The sequence below is a fragment of the Balaenoptera musculus genome, chromosome 18 (assembly GCF_009873245.2).
Source record: "Balaenoptera musculus isolate JJ_BM4_2016_0621 chromosome 18, mBalMus1.pri.v3, whole genome shotgun sequence".
Taxonomy (NCBI): domain Eukaryota; kingdom Metazoa; phylum Chordata; class Mammalia; order Artiodactyla; family Balaenopteridae; genus Balaenoptera; species Balaenoptera musculus.
Window position 1 is genome coordinate 77,621,030 of NC_045802.1, and position 13,992 is coordinate 77,635,021.

The 13,992-nt window shown below is 52.1% G+C and overlaps 1 protein-coding gene across 5 annotated transcripts in view; it reads left to right on the top strand.

The window, feature by feature from the left end:
• Positions 1–4,101: 4,101 nt before the first annotated feature.
• ARHGEF7 (Rho guanine nucleotide exchange factor 7) overlaps positions 4,102–13,992 on the top strand; it is a 133,619-nt gene continuing 123,728 nt past the window's right edge. For 2 of the 5 annotated variants that reach the window (XM_036831781.1, XM_036831782.1), the window contains exon 1: positions 4,103–4,358. In XM_036831781.1, the coding sequence (XP_036687676.1) occupies positions 4,194–4,358 (165 nt within the window). In that variant the 5' untranslated portion in view covers positions 4,103–4,193. Of the gene's footprint in view, positions 4,359–13,992 lie in introns of all 5 variants that reach the window. The other 3 variants (XM_036831778.1, XM_036831783.1, XM_036831784.1) reach the window with 3 other exon arrangements.

Here is a 13,992-nt window from a genome sequence, read left to right on the forward strand (position 1 = left end):
CAGCTGGGTGGGATTAACATTTGAATTGGTAGACTGAGTAAAGCAGATTGCCTTCCCCAATGTGGGTGGGCCTCAGCCAATCAGTTGAAGGCTTGAAAAGAACAAAACCACCAGTCCTCCTCCAGGTAAGGGAAGATCCTCCAACAGATGTCTTCAAGCTGGAACGTCAGCTGCCCGCACGTCTCCAGCCTGCAGGTCCACCTGCAGATTCGACTTGCCAGCTTCTGTAATCACGTGAGCCGATTCCTTGTAATAAATGTCTTTATACATATGCTACTGGTTCTGTTTCTCTGGAGGACCCTGACTGATACAGCATCCACTTTGCCTCTCAAGGCTCCCGGGAGAGCGGAGCCCCGCTGCTCACTGCACACCTTTGGGTCACTTTCTCCTTTGCCTCACTTGTCCTCCCTGGGATCACTCCCCAAGTGAACTACGTTCACCCAAGGTGGCGCAGGATCTGCTCCGGGACCCAAACCAGGATGCATGTCTTGTTGACATTACATGTCCTGATTACTATATCTGTAAATGTCTTCCTGTCCTGAGTAACTTCTCAGCTATATATGTTCAGAAAATATTTTTTCCTGACTTGCACCTTTAATTTTTAGCATTCGACCATATATATGCCAAATAAATAGTACACTGCTTGATAAAATGAGCGCCTTCGGTAATACTTACATTAGATACAGTGAGCTTCATAGAACTGCTTCTTGCTGCATTTTTCAATCTAGATGATGGTCCAATTCAATAAAAGCGACTCTACAGGGTGTGATGGCCAGGTAAACAGCCATCTGTCCGTCTGGCTTCAGGCTGGGGTAGATTTTAACATTTTTGTAACACCGTCCTCCAATTGAGCTACCACAGTTCAGCTGAGCTTTGGGTAGTTCCTGGTTTGGGGCTATTTGTGGGTGAACCCCTAACAATGGCCCGTGTGTGGCCATCAGGCAATAACAGCCGGCCAAGCTGGGCATGAGGCTGAAGTTCTCTCGTGAGAAATGAGGGAACCGAAGGACACACGCCTGACTTGAGAGCCCTTCCACGATCTTTAGGTGCGCCAAAGGGCCTCCAGAGGCAAGGCCAGAATCCTCCGCCGACAACAACCTTAATTGGTGCCAGCCCACGAGAACAATGAGTTCTCCTCCACAGCACGTGTACTCTGTAATAGGAGCTTGGAAAAATGTTAAGTTTAACCAAATGCTCACCTTGGATACTCAGCTCAATTAAACCCTTAAAAACATCTAGCTTTTTTTTTTTTTTTTATAATTTTATTTTAAGCTACTTTCTTTTTGGGGGGGTTTATTTATTTATTTATTTATGGCTGTGTTGGGTCTTCGTTTCTGTGCGAGGGCTTTCTCCAGTTGCGGCAAGTGGGGGCCACTCTTCATCGCGGTGCGCGGGCCTCTCACTGTCGCGGCCTCTCTTGTTGCAGAGCACAGGCTCCAGACGCGCAGGCTCAGTAATTGTGGCTCACGGGTCCATTTGCTCCGCGGCATGTGGGATCCTCCCAGACCAGGGCTCGAACCCGTGTCCCCTGCATTGGCAGGCAGATTCTCAACCACTGCGCCACCAGGGAAGCCCCACATCTAGCTTTTTTTAAGATATATATTTTTTTGATGTGGACCATTCTTAAAGTCTTTTATTGAATTTGTTACAATATGGCTTCTGTTTTATGTTTTGGTCTTTTGGCCGCAGCACATGTGGGATCTTAGCTCCCCGACCAGGGATCGAACCCGCACCCCCTGCTCTGGCAGGTGAAGTCTTAACCACTGGACCACCAGAGAAGTCTCCAAAACGCCTAGCTTTGAACAATGTTACTTTCTAGAATAACTTCCAAATAAGCTTCTTTGAAATTAATGTACATCCAAGGTAAAAGAATGCCACTAGTCGCTATAAAGCATTAAAACATTCAGGGACTTCCAAGACCCGTTATAGTAGGTGGCCTCTAGGTCCCCCTTCTGACAATGACTGGCTGCCAGGTTCACTGGCCACCTAAGGCCACTCCCTAGAGCTGCCTTTCTGCAGGACCATTTCCTTGAGTCAAGTTGAATCTTACTCTTGTTTATCAGATAATAAGCGCCAGACCTAATTTAATGGAATCTGGAATTGTAATGACTGCATTCTAAATCACGTGACCAATTCAGCAGTAATGAGAGTAAACAGGAATCCCAGTGAACAGCTACTCTGGGGTTAATACCCTTCTGTTGATAAAGTGTCCTTGGGCACAAAACTTGACGGAACTGTGAATCGTCCTGTTTCCCAGAAAGTGTATAGGGAAGCGGTCTGGACAATGGGTGAGGCGGGTTGGTCCTGGAGTTGCAGAGCCCAGGCTTGAGTCCATCTTCACCACTTGTGGGATGTGCAACCAGTAAAATGGGGACGATGAGAGAAACTTCCTCAGGTTGTCGTCGTGATTATGCCGCACAAAGCAGGGAGTAAGCGGTGGGCAGCTCAGGAAGTGGGAGCTGTGACCACCGAATACATGGCCCTTATAGTCCAGAATTCATACTGCTCTTCAAATCACCTTGTGTTCTCATGTGGAAAGAAAACTTGACCGCTTAACTCGAAGCTGGAAATAAATGCCCTTCATGATTGCAAAAGCAGGCAGAGGAAGGGGAGAGTTAAGCTTCTGTTTTTTTAAATCTTCACGTTTTCTAGCTTTTGTCACTAATGAGATTAATATATGTGCCTGGCACATAGTAAGCTCTCTGCGGGTGACTGCAAATGCTGTTTTAAATTGCCAGGGCAGTCACAGCAAGCAAACAGGAAAAGCACTCAGGTACAGGGTAGAGGAAATGGACACACATGTACACCTTCACGGTCCTTCTTTAAGGAGAGTCTCTCTCCCTTCCTTAGCATATACATGTGTCAGGGTCATCCCTGGTTTGAAGAAGCTTCTTCTTTGCCTGGCGGTGGGATGTCTGAGCTCTTTAGGTCTGGCCCTCGTGTGGGTTCACAGCCGGGTCTCCAACTGAGCACCTCTTGCGCACCGTGTGATCTGGCCAAGGGGCCTGTTAGGACCGGGCTGTTCTCACAGCCCTTCCTTCCCCATCGTCACCCAGTTCAGGCTCTGCTGTTTTCTTGACCTTCCTCTGACAGTGTCTGAAACATCAGCATCAATTTAAAGTGGAGCCGCTCCAAGGCTTCTGGTCCTGGAGACTGGGCCCGCGGCACCCCGGCCGGGGAGGTCACACGCACTGCGGACCGGCCTCCCGGCAGGGGGCACACGTGACACAGGCCACGCAGCGCTCCGGGGCGTCCACGTCCCCACGGATCGCAGCAGCACCAGGAAAATCAATTCCTCCCCGAATTAGACCCATCTGGTTACAGACTTAATTATCACCGTGTTCTGTAATTATTGGCTTGCAAGGTAGCGGAGAGAAGCAAGCGTCTCGTTTGCAGCTCCCCTCACCCCCTACCTCTTAAAATAAAACCGGCAAAAATAAAAGAGCATTCTGGGAAGCACTTAATAATTTAAACACTCATGAATTAGGAATACAAGGAAAGGATTCCAAGTCTTCCAAGGAGGGAAGAAGGAAGCAGAAGGGACAGGACAACGAGAAGAGCCTGGCCAGGCGCTCGCGTCCCAGGGGGCTGCCCTTGGGCCCAGCCAGGCGCCATCGGTTAAGGGCGCGCGCGGCCCGCGGGTTGGGAGGCCCGGCGAGCCCTCCCGGCCGGCGGGCTGTCGCCTGCTGGAGGTCATCGGGCCCTTGGGGCGGGGGCCCGGCACCCGGCGGCGCAGGTGGGGACGCGCGCGCACAGCCGGCCGGGGCGCGGAGGGCGCACGGCGGCGGGCCCGAGCGCGGGGGCGCGTGTGCGGCGGCCGGGTGCCGGGGCGGCCGGGGGTCGGGGTCCGGGAGGCCCGGGGCCGCTCCAGCGCGGCGCCTTTCTTCTCCTCTCGGTGATGTCATCGGCGGCAGCGGCTGGGAGCCGGGAGGCGGCGGCGGGGGCGGCGCCGGGCGGCCGCCGCAGGTTCATGTGCATCTAATGAAAAGGCACTTGACAGTCGGCCAGGACGCACGCGAGGGAGCGCGAGCCGGCCGGACCGCGGCGCCGCCCGAGCCAATCGCCGTCGCCGGCCTCTCCATGGGCGAGCAGGAGGAGGGGGCGGTGGGCGCAGCCGGCCGGGCCGCGGCCGCTCCGAGGTGAACGGCGCCGAGACGGGCTCGCGGCGCGGGGAGGCCGGGCGCGCCGCCGCTATGAATTCCGCCGAGCAGACCGTTACGTGGCTCATTACCTTGGGGGTGCTGGAGTCGCCCAAGAAAACCATCTCGGACCCGGAGGGCTTCCTGCAGGCGTCTCTGAAGGATGGGGTGGTCCTCTGCAGGCTGCTGGAGCGCCTGCTGCCCGGGACCATCGAGAAAGTGAGTGCCCCCCGGCCCGCGCCCCCGCGGCGGCCAGGCCCGGGGCGGTGGGAGGCCCGGCGGCGGGCGCCGCGGGCGGCGGGAGGCCCCGCGCCCCACCTTGCCCCCGCCGCGGCCCGGGATGCGCGGAGGCGCTCGGGCGCGGGGTCGCTGGCGCCGGCACCTGGTGGCCGCGCGGGCCGGGAGAGCGCGGGGCGCGGAGGAGCCCACGCGCCTCCTTTGTGCGCGGACCCGGGAACGCGGCCCGCGCGGGGGGCGCGCTGTTGGCGCGAGGACCCGGTGGCGGGATCCCGCTCGGGGCGCCATTGTGTGCGGGGCCGGCTGGGGAGGGGTCCGGGCCGCGTTCAAGGGGAACGGCCCCGGGGAGGCCGGGAGGGACGGGGAGCTCCGCTCTGCCCCGCCCGAAGGAGGAGTCGCCCCTCTCCGTGACCTGAGCAGAAAACCGCCGTGCAAAGCGTCCTCCCAGGCTTTGTTTGAACAGCTTTTGTTGGTGGTGTCGTACGAGAGTTTCGCCCTCTGTTTAACTGACCAATTGCTATGGATTTTTAAAGGATGCATGTATCAGTAGCTGAGGGCTGGGTTGTGAAATGATTTACTGCCCTCCCCATGAAAGAATGCTCATGTCTCCAAGCCCAAAGGATGGCAGACACAGGGTTGGAAAGCCGTGGCATACTTCAAGGCTGGCTTAAAGTCCTAGATTTCAGTTTCAGGTTCATACCTGAGTTTGAACAGAATCCCTAGTCCTACAGACCCTGCTTCTCCTCTTCGTGACTTGTGGTTTCCTTGGGGCTGGAGGGTGAACCTTGACCGCAACTCTGTGAGTGATTAAAGTTTGCTTCCCTCTGGCTCAGCTGACAAAGCAGGGGCGAGCGGAGAGAGCGCTTTTTAAAACGGTGGATCCCTGTATCTCAAAGACACTACAATCTTATCCCAGTTTTTTTTGCCAGTACATAATCTTAGGATCAACAATTACTTAAATGGTGTTAAATGTAGAAATTAAAGTCCACCATAATTAGGAAAAACTATTTAATTTTTAAAATGGGTGTATTGGCCTGAAACGCACAGTATCAATTTGCTAATAATAAAATGTTAATTAGGTGACTTAAAAAAAGTAAACTGTTTAAACTTTTAAGTTGCTCATGTTCTGGCACTACATTTAAAAGGTCAGAAAAGATTTTATTTAATATGAATTGTGTACGCCTACTAGTTTTAGGAACATATTTATGAAAACAGAACCTGCATTTTAGAGTGAATAGCTGCCTGTCTGTCCAGGAAATAAAAATGTTGCTTCTAAATGAACCTGATGTCACAATAAAATTATGATTTAAGACGGGAATAAGGAGCAGGCTGTATCTTTCCAGGCACTCAGAATACTTCGCTGTCATCTGGATATCAGGACCTCTGGTAATAAAAGACAGATGTTGAAAGGCATTGAAAATGCATGCTAAGTTTACCAAAATAGGCTTATGTAAAAGACTTCCATTTCTAAAAGTGAAGCTTTAAGAAACTTCAGAGGCTGTTTGATAAAAACATGTCATTATCAATGCATATGTTATTTGGCATATTAACTGCATTCATATTGACTGGCAGACTTCAATAATCACTTTCTTTTAAATGCAGAAAGATTTTCTTAGAAAACTGTAGCGTTCCTTTCATCTCGGAAACAACAAAGAGAGGAATGAATAACATGTTTAATTTGCAGAAGCCAAACTGAAACAACCCAACATGTTCTAAAACTGTGGTCATTTGAAACTTCTTATAGTGTAGCTACCCTTTTATTCCCCCTGGGCCCCAACGGGTTTGTTTGGAGGGACACAGTCACAGTGAAAGTTCAACGTCAAAGTAGCAAATTATAGACAGAGCTACCGATTCTCTGTGGTATGAAGGTAGGTTTGGGCAGTAAAATGTTAGCTGTTCCCCACCTCTAGAAACCCTGGGTTTTAGAAATTTCACGAGCATTTTCCATTTCCCAAGAAGAGTTATTTATTTGAACTTTCTGATGTTTGCGTGCACACCGAATAACGTCTGCCAGAAAGCACACACGCTGAACAGCTTTCACCCGAATGTGGGAATGTTAGTCTGAGGACGTTTTTCCTTAAAAAGGAACATTTGGAAACTTCACCGAGTATTCATATGGAATTGAAAGGCTCTTAACTTGACCCCAGTTTCCTACATGAACACACGGAAGACTGATTAACAATGATATGTAAGCAGCCTGCAGCTTAACTTTTGCAAATTCACAAAATGTAACACGAACCATTCGGCCAGGGATAGCGTAGTGCAGAATGGAGAAAAGTGTTGAGGTGGCTTGGGTTTCCCATGTGCCTTTTATTAAGAAAACATGTCGTAGTATGTTTCGTGCATTCTGTTGGTTTGTTCTGTTTTAGGGCCAGCGAAGAGGGTGAAGAGCGAAGGGGAAGTTCATTTCAGTTCAGATCGTTCTGCTCATTTTAAAGAGCGCTCTGTTGAGGTTCCCCCCATGCAGCCTGCTTTTCTTTAGGTGGAAGGTCAGCCAGGGACAAGAGGGGCTTTGGAAAAGAGACACATTTAGTTATTGCCAACGCTGTGTTCTGATATGTTCTCTGCCGTAAGGGAGAGAAAAATGGGCGTTACAAGGTCTCCTGAATCTTCGTGTATGAGGCTCTGCTGCTTTGATTTTGTCTAGTAATGGCCAGGATGTTTTGCTGACCTGCCCACACTGTTTGCTTCCGTCATTCCTCCTGTGATGAGAAACACACGGCTGGAGACTCCAGGGAGGCTCGCGAGCCCTGAGCTCGTGAGTTAACACTTTAAACATCCCTGGCCTACTTAGTCAAAGGGGGTGAAATTGAGAGTCAGTCATGTTCCATCCTCTGAAACTTCCATAAGATTAGGAAGACACATTCAAATAATGGAAGCCGTGAAAGGCTGCTTTATTTATTTAGTCAGTCAGTAAATCAGTTATTGGCTGCACCATGTGGCTTGCGGGATCTTAGTTCCCTGACCAGGGATTGAACCCGGGCCCATGGCAGTGAAAGAGCCGAGTCCTAACCACTGGACTGCCAGGGAATTCCCAAGGCTGCTTTCATTTTACTTGTAACTGCAGCAGATGAAGTTTCTTGGTTCACCACGAAACACTCCAGGAACCTGGTTCTCTCTCTCTTTGCCCAGGATAACAGAGCACACCATAACCCATAAGATGCTGCCCAGGAGACACTCCATCTATCAGTATTTGCGGAATGCACAAATCAGGTGCTGCCCGCTGGCCCTGCTAGATGCCCTGGGTGTGCGTGTGTGTTCAGACTGGTTTAAGCTGTTGGCTGTGTATTAGCTTCCTAGGGCTGCTGTAACAAAGTACCGCAGACTGGGCGGCTTCATTCTCTCACACCCTGGGGGCCGAAGTCCCGGATGGCGGTGTGGGCAGGGCCGCCCCCTCTGCAGGGGTGGGGAGGGCCTGTCCCGGCCTCCCCGAGGCCTCTCGAGGTTCCTGGCTTGGGGCGGCTCAAGACCAGTCTTCCCACGGTGTCTCCTGGGTCTCTTCTGTGTCCAAACTTCCGTTTTATAAGGACACCAGTCATTGGATTAGGGCCTCCCTCCCCCAGTATGACCTCAACTGATTACATCGGCAACGACCTTGTTTCCAAATAAGGTCACGTTCAGCAGCCCTGGGGCTTAGGGCTTGAACATATGAATTTCAGGGGTCACAATCCAACCCATAACAGGTCGGATGATACGTTGGAACCAAACCAATTTACTAAGTGTTTACCTGTCTGCAGGGTGCAAGGCGCTGTTGGAGATAAAAAGACTGAATAACAAGTTCTTAAGCGTTTTAGTCCAGGAGAAAACATAACTATAAAAACAAGAGCAGTAGAAATAGAGACACAGATGTAGAGGACAAACGTATGGACACCAAGGGGGGAAAGTGGTCGGGGGGGGGGCGGTGGTGGTGGGATGAATTGGGAGATTGGGATCGACATGTATCCACTAATATGTGTCAAATAGATAACTAAGAAGAACCTGCTGTATAAAAAATAAATAAAATTCAAAAATTCAAAAAAAAAAAACCAAAAAAAAAACCCAAGAGCAGTGTGGGGCAGAAGGAAATCAAAAGTCAGGATGTCAGGATGTCAGGATGTCAGGACGTCAGGCAGAGAGGAACAGGAGCCGAGGGACGAAGGCGCTGGAGGGGACCTGTGTCTGAGCTGCCCAGCCTCCGCTGATTTTTCTGACACGGGGATTAGAATATGGTTTGTATTTCCCCAAACTGTGATCTGGCAGTCCTCGCTGATCTTCCGCAGGCTTGCAGAAAATCAGTGAATTCTGAGGCAGCATGGGAAGGAGAAACTGCTTTTTCCTAATTGATTCCTGACTTGTGTTCTGCTCCGTCCTAGGATTCTGGGGCTGGGCGGGGTGGGGTGGAAGAGAAGTCCCAGTGGCCGTCGGACAGCAGTTCTGAGCGCCCGCTGAGAGCGATTTGCCTTTTCTAGGCCCTTCTGCCCTGAGAAGGACGTGGTCAGCAATGGCAGTGTGGTGTGTGAGGCCTCACTCAGGACCAGCCGGTGTGGAAGGCGGCGCCCGGCCCTGTAGCTGCCGTAAATACCTGCTCAGCAGCGCGGGGGAAGCCCGCAGGGGGGAAGGTTATAGAACGCGTGACCTCCTGTGTTTTTAAGGAGGCTTCTTTAAAGTTTGCAAACTGAATTATTGGCTGTATTAAGTTGCTTCTAATGAAACTGCTTAAAGTTTGAGAATAGCTCATTTTGTCATGATAAACATCTGCCTTTGAAGCATGTGACTTTCAAGTACCATCCTGACCCTGCACCAGGGTGATGATTCTTGTTTGGATTTTAGGCCCCATGTAACTGCATTTGCGGGCTCATTCAGAATAATCCCACCTAAAATCAATTTAAATCGGGACTACCTCCAGAGATCTCCTGAGAGCCACGCTGGAAGTGCTATGGTGTGGACGCTGGCACACACACACACCCCCCCGCACACACGCACACCCCCGCACACGTACACACCCCCGCACACACCCCCCGGCACGCACACACACACCCCTGCATGCACACCCCCTTCCGCACGCGCGCACCCCCCCACACACCCCCCCGCACGCATGCACACACACCCGCACGCACGCACACACACCCCCGCACGCACGCACACACACCCCCCGCACGCACGCACACCCCCCCCGCACGCACGCACACACACACGCACACATACACACCCCCGCACGCACACACACACCCCCCGCACACGCACACCCCCCCGCACGCACGTGCACACACACACCCCCGCACGCGCGCACACACGCATGCACACATACACACCCCCGCACGCACACACACGCACACACATACACACCCCCGCACGCACACACACCCCCCCCGCACACGCACACACCCCCGCACGCGCGTGCACACACCCCCCCCGCACGCGCGCACACACGCACACACACATACACACCCCCGCACGCACACACACACCCCTGCACGCACACACACGCACGCACACATACACCCCCCCGCACGCACACACACACCCCCCCGCACGCACACACACGCACGCACACATACACACCCCCGCACGCACACACACACACCCCCGCACGCACACACACGCACGCACACATACACCCCCCGCACGCGCGCACACATGCACGCACACATACACACCCCCGCACGCACACACACACACCCCCGCGCGCACACACACGCACGCACACACACACACCCCCGCACGCACGCGCCCGGGGTGACTTGGGCTTGCAGGGCGCTGGGGGAAGGGCTGCAGGATGGCCTTTCATCGGGGCAGCTGGCTCTGGGAGCTCTCGGGTGGGAGGACTCAGCATCTGTGCTCTCCCAGGACTGCATTCTATTAATAGAAGTGACACCCGGCGTGGCCTTCTTCCCTCATTTCTTTGAGCACTGCCCGTCTTTAGATACGTCCCTTTTAAAGAAACAACTGTGGGCGCCCTGAGTTGCAGGCACCTTGCTAAACCTCTGTCCCGCTGTCCTCCCATGTCTCCCTGTTTCACAGGTGAGGACACTGAGGCCCAGCAGTTGGCCGAGCCGGGTCCTCAGCTGCCTCAAGGTGGCAGGTTCCACCCCAGGTGTGCCTGCTGCCCTGGTTGGGGACCTTCCGGGCTGCCTTAGTGAGCACCTGCTGGGCACCCACCTGCGCTAAGTCAGGGCTGGTTCCTGCTTCAGGGATTACTCTGCATTTACTGGGAATCTATCAAAACCAAGATCTGAAACAATACTCTCTGTGTGTGTGTGTGTGTGTGTGTATAATAAACTTTTTTGGTAGGACTGTCTCTAGACTTCTGGATGGGAATCACATGGCAGCCGGAGTCGCCCACGAGTCTGTCACTGTTGGCAGAAGGTGGCAAAGGCACACCCTCCCTCTGGGCACTCACCTCCGCCACGGGCAGCATGGGGGGCCGGGAGGCTTAGCCGTCCCTAAGACCCACTGGCCGCCCCCCGGGGGCCACTGTAAAATGGGGTGGTCCCAGTATGTGCTCCAGAGTCATCCATTTGCTGTGTGACCTTGGGCAACCTGCCTAACTTCTCTCACTTGCCTCCTCCTAAAAACAAGATTAATGATTCCTGTCTGGAGGGAATGGCCTATTGGGGCAGTAGGGGCGTTATGAGGGTAAACAAGTAGACGCGAGGGGTTTTGTGCAGTGCTGGGCACAGAGCAGGTCCTCGCAGATGGAAGTTATTATTATTTTATGGATCAACGATGAAAACTTCTCCTGCTATGTCCAGGAAAACTCTAAGCCAGGATCTGAACCATAAGGCCACTCAAGTTCGGGACTATTTCCTTATTCTCACAACTGGGCAGATTCTTGCAACCTTAGCGGGCTGGTGGCCCCTCGCTTCCCACCCTCACGGACTACCATCGTCTGGGGTGGTGGGAACACGGACTGTGGCTTCCTGAGCCCTCTGCTGAGCGCGTGCAGCTGCTGGCTCGCGGGGCCAGAGGGCCAAGCTGCGGGCTCAGGTTTCGTGTAGATAGAGTTTCACCCATGGGAAGGGCCAGGAGTCACAGACGGGCAGTGAGGGCCCACCAGCCCGCCCTGTGTCTGCAGGGGGAGGGCGTTGGGGCCATCTCTGGGCCCTGTGTATCCTGGGCTCGACTTCTGACTTTTCCCCTCCTTCTTCAGCTCTACCAAGTTAGGTTAGGAGAATTTGTTTCCTGATGTTTTTATATTTCTAACTTTAGCTCTGAATTTTTAAAGTTTTATGAACCAGTCTGGTAGTTCTCAGCCTTGCTTCTGTGGGATAGTGCTGTGTCTGCTGTAGTCTAAAGGCAGGGAGATAGGGTGGGGATGTTTACACATTTCCAACACAGTTTTTCAAAATAGTTAAATCTAACTGATGTATTTATCACCTACTGTGTGCATGCTAGTGTACACACCATATACACGGAAACGCATGCACACACATACATGTGTTCTGTGCTGACTTTTCAGGCAAGTCATAAGAGAAACCGTCGGGTCTGAAGTGTAAAGCATTTGTGAATTCTCAGTGGAAGGAATACTCAAGACGTCACGCAGCCCAAACTCATCGCTGTACAGATGGCTTCACTGAGGGCAGCACCATATGGCTGTGTAAGTTGTGCACTGCACAGTCTAGGGAGAGTCATTCACACTGTAGTCTAAGTGCACGGTGTCTCCAGGACAGTGCTGGGGGAAGGCTCTGGGGCAGTGGTGCATAAAGGTGAGCCTCTATGGAGGAGAGCCTCCTAGGGTACACAGCAGACTAGAGGAGGGTTGTGGTAGGTTATGGAGGTGGCCCCAGTTCTCCATCCTCCCTGCAGCCATGCCCTTGTAGCGTGACACTGCAGCTCTTCCCATCGAGAGGTGAAGCCTGTTTCCTCACTTCTTGCATCTGAGCTGACCTTGACTTGTTCTGGCCAATGGGATGTGGCAGAAGTGACAGGTGTGGGACTTCCCTGGTGGCACAGTGGATAAGACTCCGTGCTTCCAAGGCAGGGGGCCCAGATTCGATCCCTGGTCAGGGAACTAGATCCCACATGCCTGCCGCAACTAAGGAGCCCTGGAGCCGCAACTAAGGAGCCCGCCTACCACAACTAAGACCCGGCACAACCAAAAAAAAAAAAAAAAAAATTAATTAAAAAAAAAAAAGAAGTGACAAGTGCTACTTCCTAGCCCAGGCCTGAAGAGGCCTTGTGTGTTTCCACACTCTCTCAGACCCTGCTTCCACCCTGAGGACCAGCCCGGGCCCCGGATGCTGAGGGATGCAAGACCACAGGGCAGAGAGCTCAACTGTCCCTGCCGAGGCCTCCTGGACTCACCTGCAGCCCACCAACCCCAACCGTGGGAGAGCCGAGCCAAGGTCGGCAGAGCTGCTACCCGGATCAGAGCTCACCGCTGCGTGAGCGAGCTCAGGCGAGCCCAGCGCTGCCCGGTGGCCCTGCAGCCCACGGACAAAAACACAAGCTCGCTCCAGCTGCCACTGCGGCTTCGTGACTGCTTGTTCTGCCGCCTCACCGTGGCAGCAGACACGGCACAAGTCTGGAGAACGGAAGTGGTGTTTTGTGCGTAACTTTAATTATTATTACACTTAGGGCAGCTTTTTTAAAGTGACTGATAAAGTTCCTATCTTTTCTTTAAAGAAGGTGAACGTAATTCAGCACCAAAAAAAGTGTAGCACTTGAAACCTCTTCCAGTTTATATCTAGTTTTACTTTAAAATGGGAATCCTCATTTCCAAGTTTGCTTTGAAGTCACAGTTTCTGGCAGTGAAGTCATGCTCTAGCAGCATGATTTTTTAGCAGTCTAACAAAAATCCTTAGAGCAGTCTAGTTTGGGTTATTGGTAAACACCCTGGCCTGTGGTGGCCTTTCTCCCTCAGTTCTGAGTGTCTCACTGCTATGCTCCTGCCAGGAAGACACTTTCCCACCGATTTCCTGTGCTTGAGACGGTATAAGTTCATAAGAGACTTTTAAGTTCCATCTGAAGTTAGCAAATTTGTTCAGAATTCTTTTGTCAGGAATACAGATTTTCTGAAAAAGCCTGTTAAGTTCTGAATGCATGCCAAAAGGTTATGACTTTGTCATTCACTTTACGAAAGAAAGTTAAAGGGGTTTTGACAGAAAATTAGGAGTTTCAGAGGGATCATCCTGGCCCATAGCCTCTGTTGCTTGCTCTCAGGAGGCGTAAGAGGCGTGGGAACAAATGGAATCTTCTTCAGCCTCGATTTCTTGAGTAACCGCAGGGCGATCTTTCTGTGGTGCTGGAGAAATTGCCTTGTTCAACGATGCTCATATGACATTGGTGCTGGTAACAGATTTCTTCTCACAGAAACATGAAATTTTCTGGTCGCAGTTCTCTTATTTTTTAAGGCATTTTTGTTTCTTTTGAAAACAAGCTCCATAAATAGAATGGGGTTAAATTCTCGACAGCCTTGTGGCAAAGGTTAAGCTTCCAGAAAGTACCACGCTTTTAAGCCTTGCTTTTAAGTGATGAGAGACTGGAACTGAGTGTCTCCCAGACTTAATCAGCGGATGAGAAATGGAGAAGAAGGGTTTGTTTCTCCTTCCTCTGACCTCTGACCACGCACATTTACTTAGATTGAATTCAAGTAACTGCCATGTCAGTGAGCCAAGGCTGGTTCTTCAAATAACTA